The 15,386-nt window shown below is 40.4% G+C and overlaps 1 protein-coding gene across 1 annotated transcript in view; it reads right to left on the bottom strand.

The window, feature by feature from the left end:
- LOC134348078 (cilia- and flagella-associated protein 47-like) overlaps positions 1–15,386 on the bottom strand; it is a 712,768-nt gene that overhangs the window by 583,871 nt on the left and 113,511 nt on the right. The window contains exon 15 of the mRNA XM_063050919.1: positions 7,291–7,535. Within this exon, the coding sequence (XP_062906989.1) occupies positions 7,291–7,535 (245 nt within the window). The remainder of the gene's footprint in view (positions 1–7,290; positions 7,536–15,386) is intronic.

A 15,386-nucleotide genomic window follows, 5' to 3' on the forward strand; every position in this document is an offset into this window, starting at 1 on the left:
ATAGAACATAGCAAACTGAACAATACACCATAGTCCAGGCTCTTTGTTCTACAATGTTGCGCCAACACTTCAACCTACATCAAGATCAATCTCACCTTTCCCTTTCTGATAGTACTCCACTTTTCCTACTTCGACATGCCTCTCTAAGAATTTCTTAAAAGTCCCTCGTGTATCTGCCTCTTCAACTACCTATGACAGTATGTTCCCACATACCCCTCACTCTCTGAGTAAAGAACTTACCTCCAACATCCTTTCTTTAATTTCCTCCAAATACTTTAAAATTAAGCCTCTGAGTATTTAGCTATTTCCTCTTGCTGTCCACTCTATCTATGCCTCATATAATCTTGTGCACATCAACCAAGTCACCTCTCATCTGCCTTCTCTCCAAAGATAAAGGCACTAGTTCACTCAACCTATCTTCATAAGACATGCTTTGAAGAAATGAGAAAGGATCTAAAAAGCGTGGATTGGGACAGGTTGTTCTCTGGCATGGATGTGATCGGTAGGTGGGAAGCCTTCAAAGCAGAAATTTTGAGAGTGCAGAATTTGTATGTTCCTGTCAGGATTAAAGGCAAGGTGAATAGGAATAAGGAACCTTGGTTCTCAAGGGATATTGCAACTCTGATAAAGAAGAAGAAGGAGTTGTATGATGTGTATAGGAAGCAGGGAGTAAATAAGGTGCTTGTGGAGTACAAGAAGTGCAAGAAAATACTTAAGAAAGAAATCAGGAGGGCTAAAAGAAGACATGAGGTTGCCTTGGCAGTCAAAGTGAAGGATAATCCAAAGAGCTTTTACAGGCATATTAAGAGCAGAAGGATTGTAAGGGATAAAATTGGTCCTCTTGAAGATCAGAGTGGTCGACTATGTGCGGAACCAAAGGAAATGGGGGAGATCTTAAATAGGTTTTTTGCGTCTGTGTTTACTAAGGAAACTGGCATGAAGTCTATGGAATTAAGGGAAACAAGTAGTGAGAACATGGAAACTGTACAGATTGAAAAGGAGGAGGTGCTTGCTGTCTTGAGGAAAATTAAAGTGGATAAATCCCCGGGACCTGACAGGGTGTTCCCCCAGACCTTGAAGGAGACTAGTGTTGAAATTGCAGGGGCCCTGGCTGAAATATTTAAAATGTCACTGTCTACATGTGAGGTGCCAGAGGATTGGAGTGTGGCTCATGTTGTTCCGTTGTTTAAAAAAGGATCGAAAAGTAATCCAGGAAATTATAGGCCAGTAAGTTTAATGTCGGTAGTAGGTAAGTTATTGGAGGGAGTACTAAGAGACAGAATCTACAAGCATTTGGATAGACCGGGACTTATTAGGGAGAGTCAACATGGCTTTGTGCGTGGTAGGTCATATTTGACCAATCTATTGGAGTTTTTCGAGGAGGTTACCAGGAAAGTGGATGAAGGGAAGGCAGTGGATATTGTCTAAATGGACTTCAGTAAGGCCTTTGACAAGGTCCCGCATGGGAGGTTAGTTAGGAAAATTCAGTCGCTAGGTATACATGGAGAGGTGGTAAATTGGATTAGACATTGGCTCGATGGAAGAAGCCAGAGAGGAGTGGTAGAGAATTGCTTCTCTGAGTGGAGGCCTGTGACTAGTGGTGTGCCACAGGGATCAGTGCTGGGTCCATTGTTATTTGTCATCTATATCAATGATCTGGATGATAATGTGGTAAAGTGGATCAGCAAGTTTGCTGATGATACAAAGATTGGAGGTGTAGTAGACAGTGAGGAAGGTTTTCAGAGCCTGCAGAAGGACTTGGACCAGCTGGAAAAATGGGCTAAAAAATGGCAGATGGAGTTTAATACTGACAAGTGTGAGGTATTGCACGTTGGAAGGACAAACCAAGGTAGAACATACAGGGTTAATGGTAAGGCACTGAGGAGTGCAGTGGAACAGAGGGATCTGGAAATACAGATACAAAATTCCCTAAAAGTGGCGTCACAGGTAGGTAGGGTCATAAAGAGAGCTTTTGGTACATTGGCCTTTATTAATCAAAGTACTGAGTATAAGAGCTGGAATGTTATGATGAGGTTGAATAAGGCATTGGTGAGGCCGAATCTGGAGTATTGTGTTCAGTTTTGGTCACTAAATTACAGGAAGGATATAAATAAGGTTGAAAGAGTGCAGAGAAGGTTTACAGGGATGTTGCCGGGACTTGAGAAACTCAGTTACAGAGAAAGGTTGAATAGGTTGGGTCTTTATTCCCTGGAGCATAGAAGAATGAGGGGAGATTTGATAGAGGTATATAAAATTATGATGGGTATAGACAGAGTGAATGCAAGCAGGCTTTTTCCACTGAGGCAAGGGAAGAAAAAAACCAGAGGACATGGGTTTAAGGTGAGGGGGGAAAAGTTTAAAGGGAACATTACAGGGGGCTTCTTCACACACAGAGTGGTGGGAGTATGGAATGAGCTGCCAGACGAGGTGGTAAATGCGGGTTCTTTTTTAACATTTAAGAATAAATTGGACAGATACATGGATGGGAGGTGTACGGAGGGATATGGTCCGTGTGCAGGTCAGTGGGACTAGGCAGAAAATGGTTCGGCACAGCCAAGAAGGGCCAAAAGGCCTGTTTCTGTGCTGTAGTTTCTATGGTTTCTATGGTTTCTAATTCAGACGGCATCCTGGTAAATCTCCACTGCATCCTCTCTAAAGCTTCCTCATCTTCCTATAAAGACTCCATTGCTGCTCTCCGATTGAGAGGTTGAGCAAGGCTGAAGTCAATGAAGACATAAACAGAGGACAGACAGGTATTCGGCACCGTCTGGCGGCATTTAACTGGTCTTCCTCTTCCTCTTGCCAGCTACTTTACATTGAATCATTGAGGTGACCAGAACTGAACACAATATTCCAAGTGTGGTCTAATCAGGGTTTTATAGAACTGCTCTTGAATTTAATCCCCCAATTAGTAAAGGTCAACACATCACACACCATCTTAATCACCGTATCACATGTGCAGCAACTTTGAGGGTTCTATCCTAAGATCTCTCTGTTCCTCCACACTGACATCAAGTTCAACCACCCAAAGTGAAACATTTCACACTTTTCCATGCGAACTCCATCTGCCACCTCGCAGCCCAGCCCTGCATCCTATCACTGTCCCATTGTAACCTTCAACAACATTCTACTCTATCCATAACACCACCAACCTTTGTGTAATCTACAAACTTAAAAACCAACCCTTCCACTTCCTCATCTAAATCATTTATAAAAATCTCAAAAAGCAGGGGTTGAGAACAGGTCCCTGCAGAACATCACTTTACCACTACTACTCTGCCTTTTGTGGACAAACTGATGCTGAATCCACGCGGCCATGTCTCCTGATTTTCTGGATGAGCCTGTCATGGAGAACCTTGTCAAATATCTTACTAAAATCCATATGCAGCACTGCCTTCATTAATATGTTTTGCTGATTTCTTGAAGAATTCAATCAGGCTCGTAAGCCATAACCTGCCCCTCACAAAGTCATGCTGAATATCTCTAATCAGATTGTGCTTCTCCAAATGCTCATAAATCCTGTTTCTAAGAATCTTCTTCAATATTTTGTCCACCACTGACATAAGATTCACGGATCTATAATACCAGGTTTATCCCTATTACCTTTCTTGAACAAAGAAGTAACATTTGTCATCTTCCAATACTCTGGCACTACTCCTATGGCCAGTGAGGATGCAAAGATCATCACTGAAGGAGCAGCATCTCTTCCCTCTCTTCCCGCAGTAACCTGGGTATGTCCCGTCTGCCCCCAGGATCTTAATTATACTAATGTTTTTCAAAAGTCCCAGCACATATTCCTCCTTAATGGCAACATATTCCAACATATCAGTCTTGTGTATGCTGACCTTGCATTCATCAAGTAGTCTCTCACTGGTAAATACTGAATCAAAATATTTATTAAGGACCTTACCTTATTAAGGATTTCAGGATGTACATTGTATACATTTCTCTGACATTAAATGTACCTATTGAAACCAGCTCCTCAGACTGCAGATATATGTTTCTGCTTTTACCTCTGATCAGTCCTACACTCACTTACTCTAGTCATCCTCCTGTTCTTTGCGTATATGTAGAACATTTTGGGAATTTGCTTAATCCTACCTACCAAGGCCTCCTCAGGTCCTCTTCTACTTCTCCTAAGTCCATTTTTGAGCTTCTTCCTGGCTGCCTAGTAACTTTCAAGACCCTGTCTAATCCTTGCTTACTGAAACTCAAGTCTTTCTTCCTCTTGACTGGGTGTTCCACATCTCCTGTCAACCATAGTTCCTTCACTCTACCAACCATTTCCCACCTCAATGAGATAAACCTATCCAGAACCCCAAGACGTTATAATGGTCACAACATTGTAGATCTAAGTACTGATCCATGTTCTAAATTTTATCACCCCTGTTCCTGATATTTCTGACAGTAAAATAAACACATTTCAACTAATCAAATTATGCCCTTTCCACTGCCTATCCTTCCTAACAGGCTCTCTATAGATGACATCTACCTTTATACTAAATGCCCCACCCACTGACCAATCACTTTGGTTCCTATGCCCATGCCAAACCAGTTTAAACAGTCCCCAGCAGCTCTAGTAAACCTACCCACAAGAATATTAGTCCCCCCCCCTTAAGTTCAAGTGCAACAAGTACACATCAAGCCTTTCCCAAGAGATCCTAATAATCCACAAACCCTGCCTCTTACACAGATTCTTCAGTCATACATTCATCTACCAAATCATCTTATTCTTAATCTTACTAGAGCATGACATAGGCATCAATCCAGAGATTACCACGTTGGGGATCTTGCATTTCACCTTCTTTCCGAACTCACTATATTCTCTCATCAGGATCTCATCCTTTTTCCTTAATATAGAATAGAGAGCATTACAGTACAATACAGGCCCTTCGGCCCACAATGTTGGGCCAAACTTTTATCCTACTCTGGGATCAATCTAACCCTTCTCTCCTCCATAGCCCTCCTTTTTCTATCATCTATTTGTCTATCTATGAGTTTTTTAGATGTTCACTGACCTCCAAGCAAGATACACTCCATCTACAACCACATTCTGCTTTCTATGGACAAGCCAATTCTGAATCCATACCACCATGATTCTCTGTATCACATGCTTCCTGACTTTCTGAATGAGCCTACCATGGGGAACTTTATCAAATGCCTTACTAAAGTCCATATACACCACTGTTCTGCCTTCATCAGTGTGCTTTGTCATAGCCTTAAAGAATTCATTCAGGTTTGAGCAGCATGTTCTACCCCTCACAAGGCTATTGTACCAATACTTCTACCAATATGTACAACAACTTCTGACTGGTCACCCTCCCCTTAAGAAAGTACACCTGATCTCAGATATCTCTGACCCTAGTATCTGGGAGGCAACATAGAAACACAGAAAATTGGTGCAGGAGTAGGCCACTTGGCCCTTCGAGCCTGCACCGTCATTCAGTATGATCATGGCTGATCATCCAACTCAGAACCCTGTACCTGCCTTCTCTCCATACCCCCGATCCCTTTAGCCACAAGGGCCATATCTAACTCCCTCTTAAATATAGCCAATGAACTGGCCTCAACTGTTTCCTGTGGCAGAGAATTCCACAGATTCACCACTCTCCGTGTGAAGAAGTTTTTCCTCATCCCGGTCCTAAAAGGCTTCCCCTTTATCCTTAAACTGTGACCCCTCGTTCTGGACTTCCCCAACATCAGGAACAATCTTCCTACATCTAGCCTGTCCAATCCCTTTAGAATTTTATACGTTTCAATAAGATCCCCGCTTCAAAATTCCAGTGAGTATAAGCCTAGTCGATCCAGTCTTTCATCATATGAAAATCCTGCCATCCCAGGAATCAATCTGGTGAACCTTCTTTGTACTCCCTCTATGGCAAGAATGCCTTTCCTCAGATTAGGGGATGAAAACTGCACACAATCAATCAAAGCATAACATCAGGAAGTCTCTGTTACATCCACAAAATCTCCTGTCTGTTCCCCTAACTATTGAATCCCTGATCACTATCACTCTCCTCTTCTTCCCCCTTCCCTTCTGAACCACAGAGCCAGACTCAGTGCCAGAGACCTGGTCGCTTCAGGTTTCCCTGATAGGTCGCTCCCCTGCACACAACAGTACAAAGTGATATGCTTGTTATTGAGGGGGACAGCCACAGGGATACTCTGCATTATTTACCTATTCCTTTTCCCTCTCCTGATAGTCACCTAGCTACCTGCCTCCTGTATTTTAGGTGTGACTACCTCCCTGTAGCTCTTATCTACCACCTCCTCATTCTTTGTATTCTCCCAAATGAGCCAAAGGCCATTTAGCTATACTTCCCATTCCCAAACACAGTCTGAAAGGAGTTACACCCAGATGCACTTCTTGTAGACGTGGAATTCACAGAGACTGCTGGAGGTTTCCCATATCTCCCATGCCTTGCATGAAGAGCACAACACAGACCTAGGATCCATTCTCACTCCTCTAGCTCGACACTAATAGACAAGAAAGAGAAACCTGACAGAAACCTCAATCTAGACTCCGCCTCTTCTCACCAAAGTCTCTTGATCCAAAGCCTCAGTTTCCCAATCTAACCTTCCACTCCAACAACAGCCACTCCACAACCTGCTTGCATACTTTACTAATTTGTTTCTTTCCCAGTCCAAATGAAGGATTTTCAAACTCTAACTATAACTTCGTTTCCCATTCCACAGTTACTGAAGTGTTTCCATCATTTTCTGTTTTTTTTTCAGATTTCCAGCAGCAATATATTTTCATGTTCACAAAATTAGCATGTATTTGTTGAATGAAGATTAAGAGCTTCACATTTAAACCCTCTGCAACATATGCTTCAAAGGAGGACTTGACTGGAGGGGATGGGAGAATGAAGATCAGTTATGAGATTAAGTATTAGGTTTGCTTAAGTACGGCTGCTTACCACTGACATAAAAATAGCCATCTTAATCATTAACAGCACCCATTCCTCCAGTGGGTTAAGGCATACAGACTATCTGTTTACTTGTTTCTGCATTTGGATATACACAACCTTGTTCCACTAAAGACGTGTGTCAGGCAGTGTTGTGCAATGTGACAATGGAATGGAAGTGATGCAGATTGAACAGTTTCCGATAGTCTTGCAGATTAGTTACACTCCAGTAGAAAGCTTAATGGAGGAAAAGTGCAACAGTACAGTGAAGAAGAGACCTTAGTCAATGCTGCTCTCAAAGATATTCACCAAAGTGATCTGATTTATTTACTCTGAAGTTCTTTTTCCTCAACCATGCTTAGTTCATTTTTATATTAGCTACCTCCATCAGGTCGGATGAAGAATGCCATTCCTTTTTCTTCGACTACTGGACACCAGCTGAATTGAACAGGGTTGTTTCTCCTGTTATAGAGTCGCATTGTTGTCCTGAAACCCGATTCACCCAGAAGTCCATAGTTTGGGGTTAAAACCAACTTTCTGGTTGACAACTCAAGAGCGGCATAAACCACGTTTGCCTTTACTAATAACAGGCCAGTATGGATGTTATTTATTGTGTAGGTGATTGATCTACAAAATAAAAGAAAATTAGCTTAAGTTTCTATAGTACCGATTCATAAAAATGTTGTGGCATTGCAGTTCTAATACTTATTAACTATTCTGTTTAAAATCTTGTAAATTTATGACCACCTCTCAGCCCATCATAGGTTTTTGTAATTATTCCTCAACTACATGCCTTCCATTTTACTAATGTATGGTCAAAATTAAAATTCTCCAAACATTTTGTTGGAGAATGAGGGGAAGAAATAAGAAAAATAATCATGATTATCCTGTAATTGCAACAATATTCATTTCTGTTCCAAACCTCCATCAGATTAGGAAGGGTTTAAAGTGTATTCACATTGTCAAATGAGATTATCATGATTATAAGATGATATAAAACACTGGAGAATGAACCTGTTAATGTTCCATAGGGCTCAGCAGCATCCCCTGCTTTTTGTAGCATATATCATCGATTTAGACATGCTTATAGAGACCATATTTAAAAATTTGCAGATGATTACTAAAACTGAGAGTATCATTGATGGTGGAGAGTGTGTTTATAAATTGAAGACTACGGGGAAATGTCAATGATCTGGTTAGTTAGCTACATGTGCTATCCAGAAAAACATGGCATAATGCATCTGAAGAGTGCATATGAGGCAAGTGATTACACAAAAATTGGTAGGGTACTAAGATGTGTAGAGGAATATAAGAACATATGATATAGCAGCAGAATTAGACCATTCAACCTATCAAGTCTGCTCCACTATTTGATCATGGTTGATTTATTATTCCCTCTCAACCCCATACTCCCGTATTTTCCTGTATCCTTTGACATCATTACTAATCAAGAACCTATCAACCTCTGATTTGAATATACCCAATGATTTCACCATCTGTGGCCTTGAATTCCATAGATACGCCATTCCCTAGCTAAAGAAATTCCTCTTCACCTCTGTTCTAAAGGGATGCCCTTTTATTCTAGCCTGTGCCATTTGGTCCTAGACTTTCCCACTATTGGAAACATCCTCCGAAATCCACTCTGTCTAGGTCTTTCAATATTTGGTAGATTTCAATAAGATTCCCCCCACCCCCCACAATCTTTCCTCATCCTTCCAATCTGTTAGTACAGGCCCAGTGCCATCAAATGCTCCCCATGCATTTACCTTTTAATTCCTGGACACTATCCAACACCAGCACACCCTTCCTTGGATATTAGATTAGATTATGAGGACACTCAGTCCTCATTTATGGTCATTTAGAAATGCATGCATTAAGAAATGATACAATGTTCCTCCAGAGTGATATCACAAAAAAAGGACAAACCAAAGACTAACACTGACAAGACCACATAATTATAACATATAATTACAGCAGTGCAAAGCAATACCATAATTTGATAAAGAGCAGACCATGGGCACGGTAAAAAAAAGTCTCAAAGTTCCGATCGACTCCCGATTAGTCCCGAAAGCAGGCGGCAAAAGGGAGAAACTCTCCCTGCCATAAACCTCCAGACGCCAACAACTGCCAATGCATTGGAAGCCCCGACCACAGCCGACTCTGAGTCCGTCCGAAAACTTCGAGCCTCCGACCAGCCCTCCGACACCGAGCACCGAGCACCATCTCTGCCGAGCGCTTCGACCCCGCCCCAGCTGCCAAGCAACAAGCAAAGCCGAGGACTTGGCACCTTCTCCTCCGGAGATTCTGGATCACATAGTAGCAGTGGCAGCAAAAAAGTCATTTCAGAAGTTTCTCCAGATGTTCCTCGGTTCTCTCATGTCCATCTCCATCAAATCAGGATTGTGCATGGCACCCTACTTGACAGATTACAGATATCATTCACTGGAGTGACGCCGCCATCTTCTCCTCCTCCCAGATATGAGATCCAGAATGACTTACAGTTTTCCCAAACATGGTCTAACCAACATATTATAAAATTATAAAGTTTTAATGTCACATCTCTGCCTTTATATTCTAGTTCTCTTGAAATGAATTTTACTTCCTTACTCAACCTGCAAGTTAACCTTTAGGGAATCCTGCACTAGTACTCCCAAGCCCCTTTAAATCTCCAAATTCTCTTCCCATTTAGAAGATAGTTTACACCTTTATTCCTTCTATCAAAGTGCATGACCATACACTTCCCTGTGCTGTATTCAAGCTGCCATTTCTTTGTCCATTCTCCAGACAAGATCATCCCTTCGGCCTATTCTATCATGTGCTTCCAGCTACCCCAAAACCTAATTCTTGATAATGGAATCTAAAATTTTAACAATCACTGAAGTCTGCTATCTGGCCTATAATCTCCAGTCCTTTGCCTCCCTCCCACTTAAAGAGGGGAGTGTTATTTGTGATTTCCCAGTCCTCTGGAATCATTGCTGACTTTAATGATTCTTAAAAGATCACTACTAATATCTCCACTATCTCTTCAGCCACCTTTTTCAAAACCCTGGTATACAGTCCATCGGGTCCAGGTATCTTATCCAATTTCAGACCTTTCAGGTGCCAAAACACCGTCTCCTTAGTAATGGTAACTACACTTACTTCTGACTCCGTCCTCCTACTCTCTCAAATTTCTGGCATGTTATTGGTGTCTTTCACCAGAAAGTTAATCCATCATTTCTTTGTTCCCCATTACGACTTTTCTAGCATAATTTTCCAGTGGTCCAATGTCGACCTTTGCCTCTCTTTTACTCTTTATAATCTGAAAAAACTTTTGGTACCTTCCTTTATATTATTAGCTAGGTTTTCTTCATATTTCATCCTTTATTGTTTATAATTGTCTTCTACTGGTTTTTAAAAGCTTCCCAGTCCTCTGGCTTCCCACTAGTTTTTGCAATATTGTATATTCTATGATATTATGATCACTGCCTCCAAAGGGTTTCTTTACCTTGCGCTCTCTAATCAAAGCCAGTTCATTGCACAAGACCAAATCTAGAAATGCCTTTTACCTCGTAAGTTCAAACACAAGCTGCTCTAAAAAGCTATCTCACAAATATTCTACAAATTCCTCCTCTTGGGATCCAGCGCCAAACTGATTTTTCCAGTCTACCTGTAGATTAAAGCCCCAATGACCTCTCTAACATTGTTTTTCATACATGCCTTTTTATCTCTATAGTTTGTACTCCATATTTCTTTAAGAGGAAATCTTGCCAGATAATCCTGTAGGAATTCTTTGAGGAAATAACAGGCGGAATAGATAAGGGAGAGACAATAGATGTTGCTTACTTGGATTTTCAGAAGGCATTTGACAAAGTGCTGCACATGAGGCTGCTTATCAAGACAAAAGCCCATGATATTACAGGAAAAATACTGCCACGGATAGTAGAATGGCTTACTGACAGGAAGCAAAGCGTAGGAATAAAAGGGATTTGAAAGACTTTGTGCAGGATTCCCTAAAGGTTAACTTGCAGGTTGAGTTGGTGTTAAGAAAGGCAAATGCAATGTTAGCATTCATTTTGAGAGGACTAGATTATAAGAGCAAGAATGTAATGCTGAGGCTTTATAAGGCATTGGTCAGACTGCACTTGTGTAACTGCACTGTATTGTGAGCAGTTTTGGGCCCCTTATCTAAGAAAAGATATCCTGGCACTGGAGAGGTTCCAGAGGAGGTTCACGAGAATAATTCTGGGAATGAAAGGGTTAACACATGAGAACCATTTGACGGCCCTAGGCCTATTCTTGTTGGAGTTTGAAAAAATAGGGGAGGGGGGAAATCCCATTGAAATCTATTGAATATTGAAAGGCCTAGTCAAACTGGATGTGGAGAGGATATTTCCTATAGTGGCTGAGTCTAGGACCAGAGGGCACAGTCTCAGAATAGAGGGAGTTCCATTTAGAACAGAGGTGAGGGGGAATTTCTATAGCCAGAGGGTGGTGAATCTGTGGAATTCATTGCCACAGCCAGTTATGGAGGCCAAGTCATTGAGTATATTTGAAGCAAATGTTGATAGGTTCTTGATTAGTGAGGGTGTCAAAAGTTATGGGGAGAAGGCAGGAAAATGGGATTGACAGAGATAATAAATAAGCTATGTTGGAATAGTGGAGCAGAACTGATGGGCATATGGCCTAGTTCTGCTTCTATGTCTGATGATCTTATGGTCTTATATCCCGGTTACTATTCAGAGGCCTATATATACCTCCCACCAGAGTTTTCTTACCCTTGCATTTTCTTACTCTACCCATAAGGATTCTACATCTTCTGATCATGACATTTTTTACTAAGGATTTCATTTCATTTTTTTACCAACAGAGTCACCCAACTCCTCTGCCCATCTGTCTGTCTTTTCAATACAATGAGTTGGTGTTAAGAAAGGCAAATGCAATGTTAGCATTCATTTTGAGAGGACTAGATTATAAGAGCAAGAATGTAATGCTGAGGCTTTATAAGGCATTGGTCAGACTGCACTTGTGTAACTGCACTGTATTGTGAGCAGTTTTGGGCCCCTTATCTAAGAAAAGATATCCTGGCACTGGAGAGGTTCCAGAGGAGGTGCATTTTCTTACTCTACCCACAAGGATTCTACATCTTCTGATCATGACATTTTTTACTAAGGATTTCATTTCATTTTTTTACCAACAGAGTCACCCAACTCCTCTGCCCATCTGTCTGTCTTTTCAATACAATGTATACTGTATGCTTGAATGTTAAGATCCTGCCTGTGATCTTCTTTCAGCCATGACTCTGTGATGTCCACAATGTCGTATCTGCCAATTTCTAACTTCGCTATAAGCTCATCTACATTGTGTTGTATGTTCGGTACATTTAAATATAACACCTTCAGTCCTGTATTCAACACCCACCTCCTTCTCAAATTTGTCTCAAATTTTTGAGTTAGTGGTGGAGAGGAGGTTACTAAACAAACTGTTATCCATTATGGACAGTCAGGTACATCCTCGCCATCACCCACTGAATAAGCAGCGGAGCACCCTTTTGAACAAACACATTCAGCTCCACTGTCACAAGGATCGTTACGGAAAATGCAATAAGCATATACAACAGTTCATCTCTGTGCGACAGGAGAACAGACATTATAGTACAATAGTCTCTGTTTTATTATTTCATACATTATTGCACATTATTGAACATTGATAAATTATTATTGTGTATATTATTGTTCTGTACTTTATTATCAGTTAAGTCTGTACATTGTTAAGTGTGTTTTTAAATGTTGCTGCTGTAATGAAATAATTTCCCACTCGGGATCGATAAAGTACTTATTATTATTATTATTATTATTATTATCATCTCCATGTGACCTGAGATAAATTCTTATTCCTTTCTAAACCTTCTATCCTAGTGTTTTATTCTGGAAACTTCAGTAACTTCTGCACTCTCCTTCTCCTCGGATGAATCATAATATTGGAGTTTCACAAATCCCTGAGTAACAGGACGGGTATGTAAGATGGTTAACAAAGTAATTCAGACACTAGATTTTAAATCTGTTAATTCCTTTCAGCATGGAACTTTAACAGTTTGTCTTTCTGTTTCTTCGGGTCATAGATGGTGGTTGTTCCCTCTGTCAGATGCTTCAAACTTACACCGCTGTAACTTTTTCAAACAACTTGACTTTCTATGTTATAGATAAACATAAATGCTTCCTCCTTTTCTTTTCACTATTACTCATAAGGATTACTACAGGCCTTTCTGACATTTTCAACAATATATTCACAGCACAGAGCAGAGAATAAGCGCAAAACGCATGGTAATGACTGTGAGTAATGCACAAAGGTCTGGCGATAATGACCGCTGAAGACAAACTGGCTCCCTAAGAACCCTACTCAGGGTATGTGAGGTCACTGCTCGGAGTTGTCTGTGGTGTGCAAAAACTTGAGCATCGCCTGGGATCCTTCCCAGCACTTTGTGGAATTTTCCATTTGTGGCATCATGTCAGCGCTCAAAAAACATTTGGATTTCGGAGGTTTTTGAATTTGGGATTTTCAGGTAAGGGGTGTTCATCCTGTATAGCTATTATCAGTATGAATGAATGATAAAAACAACTTGGTTACATTCATTTCTCATTTGTGATTCTTATTCAGTAACCTCTAGAAACAGAAATATTTTAAGGACATGATTAGAATCGCCTAATGAAATCCAGTCAACTTACTCATAAGAAATGATCATTTCAATGAACTGCAAGAACCTATTAAATCTTGCTATAAGATTTCATGCTGACAAAGTTTGGTGGAGTTGTGGATAGTGTAGAAGGTTGTCAAGATTACAATGGGATATTGACAGGATGTAGAGCTGGGCTAAGAAGTGGCCCAGCTCTGTTAAGAGTTCAACCCAGAAATGTGTGGTGTGGTGTGGTGTGGAGTGGAGTGGAGTGGAGTGGAGTGGAGTGGAGTGGAGTGGAGTGGAGTGAAGGTCAAATTTAAAGACAGAATGCAGAGCGAATGGAAGTATTCTTAGCAGTGTGAAGGAACAGAGGGATCTTGGGGTCCATGTCCATGGATCCCTCAAAGTTGCCATGCAAGTGATAAGGTTGTTAAGAAGGCTATGGTGTGTTAGACTACATTAGTCAGGGGACTGAGTTAAGAGCTGCAAAGTAACGTTACAGCTCTATAAAATCCTGGTTAGATCACACTTGGAATGTTGCATTCAGTTCTGTTCGCTTCATTATAAGAAGGATAGAGAAGGTGCAGAGGAGATTTACTGAGATGCTGCCTGGATCAGAGAGCATGTCTTACGAGGAATGGTTGAACAACCTAGGGCTTTTCTCTCTGAAGCAGAGGAGGATGAGAGGGGACTTAATAGAGATATACAAGATGATAAGAGACATTGATCGAGTGGATAGCCAGATACTTCTTCCTGGAGCAAAATTGGCTAATACAAGGATAATTATTTGAAGGTAAATGGAGGAAAGTATAGGGACGATGTCAAAGATACATTTTTATGAAGAAAGGTGAGTGTATGGAATGCCATACAAGGTGTGGCGGTATCTGCCTCTGTCAGAAACATTAGGAGCATTTAAGAAACTCTTATATAAGAACATGAATAATAGAAAATGGAGCGCTATGTAGAGGGGATGATTTAAATTAATGCTAGAGTAGGTTAAAAGGTCAGCACAACATCTTAGGCCAAATGGCCTGTACTGTGTTGTAGTATTCTACGATTTAAGTTCTATGATTTTCAATTTCCAAAAGGGTTCAAATTATGCTCTTTAACTGCACCAAATAAATTCACAAAATGTTCACATAAAATAATCTTGCCGTTGCTTTGAAATAACAAGGTTGTTAAACTTTGCACGACAGTAAAAATACTGACCTTTATTTGTATTATCAAGAAAAAACATTGATTTAAGGTTTCTCTTTTTCAGTATCTAAAGTTGCTCATGTTACTTAACCTCCTCATTTGTTAATTTGTATTTTACAAACATTTTTATACATACTGACACAAGAGCCACCACCTAAGTTAATCAGGAAAGCATCATCTTCAGTAGTTTTTTTACACACCCGTCACTTCTTTCTCCAGATTTCCAAGTCTGGAACCTAGATAGGAACTCTAATAAGGTATCTAACCAAGGGATCTGAAACAAATATTTTAAAACAAGATAGCAGTCCAAAAACATTAAAGATTAAAAGGCAATAGAATGAAGAAATATAAAATGATGAAAGACTAAAAAGAGAATAAAATGAGATTAAATGAGAATAAAGAGTGACAGTGAGAGAATAGAAGCAAAAATAAAAATAGAAGTAAAAAAGTGTAAAAAGAAGAGGAGAGATGGGAGAAATGGTAAAAAGAGGCAAAGGAGAGGAAGAAAGTGAGGGAATAGAACAGGAGTGGATTCAAAGGGAAAGCATTAAAGATATGAAGGATACCACGCTATTTAAAATCATTTAAAAAGAGAAAATAGAAAGGACAGATAAGAATATTGTGAA

The sequence above is a fragment of the Mobula hypostoma genome, chromosome 6 (genome assembly GCF_963921235.1).
Source record: "Mobula hypostoma chromosome 6, sMobHyp1.1, whole genome shotgun sequence".
NCBI lineage: Eukaryota > Metazoa > Chordata > Chondrichthyes > Myliobatiformes > Myliobatidae > Mobula > Mobula hypostoma.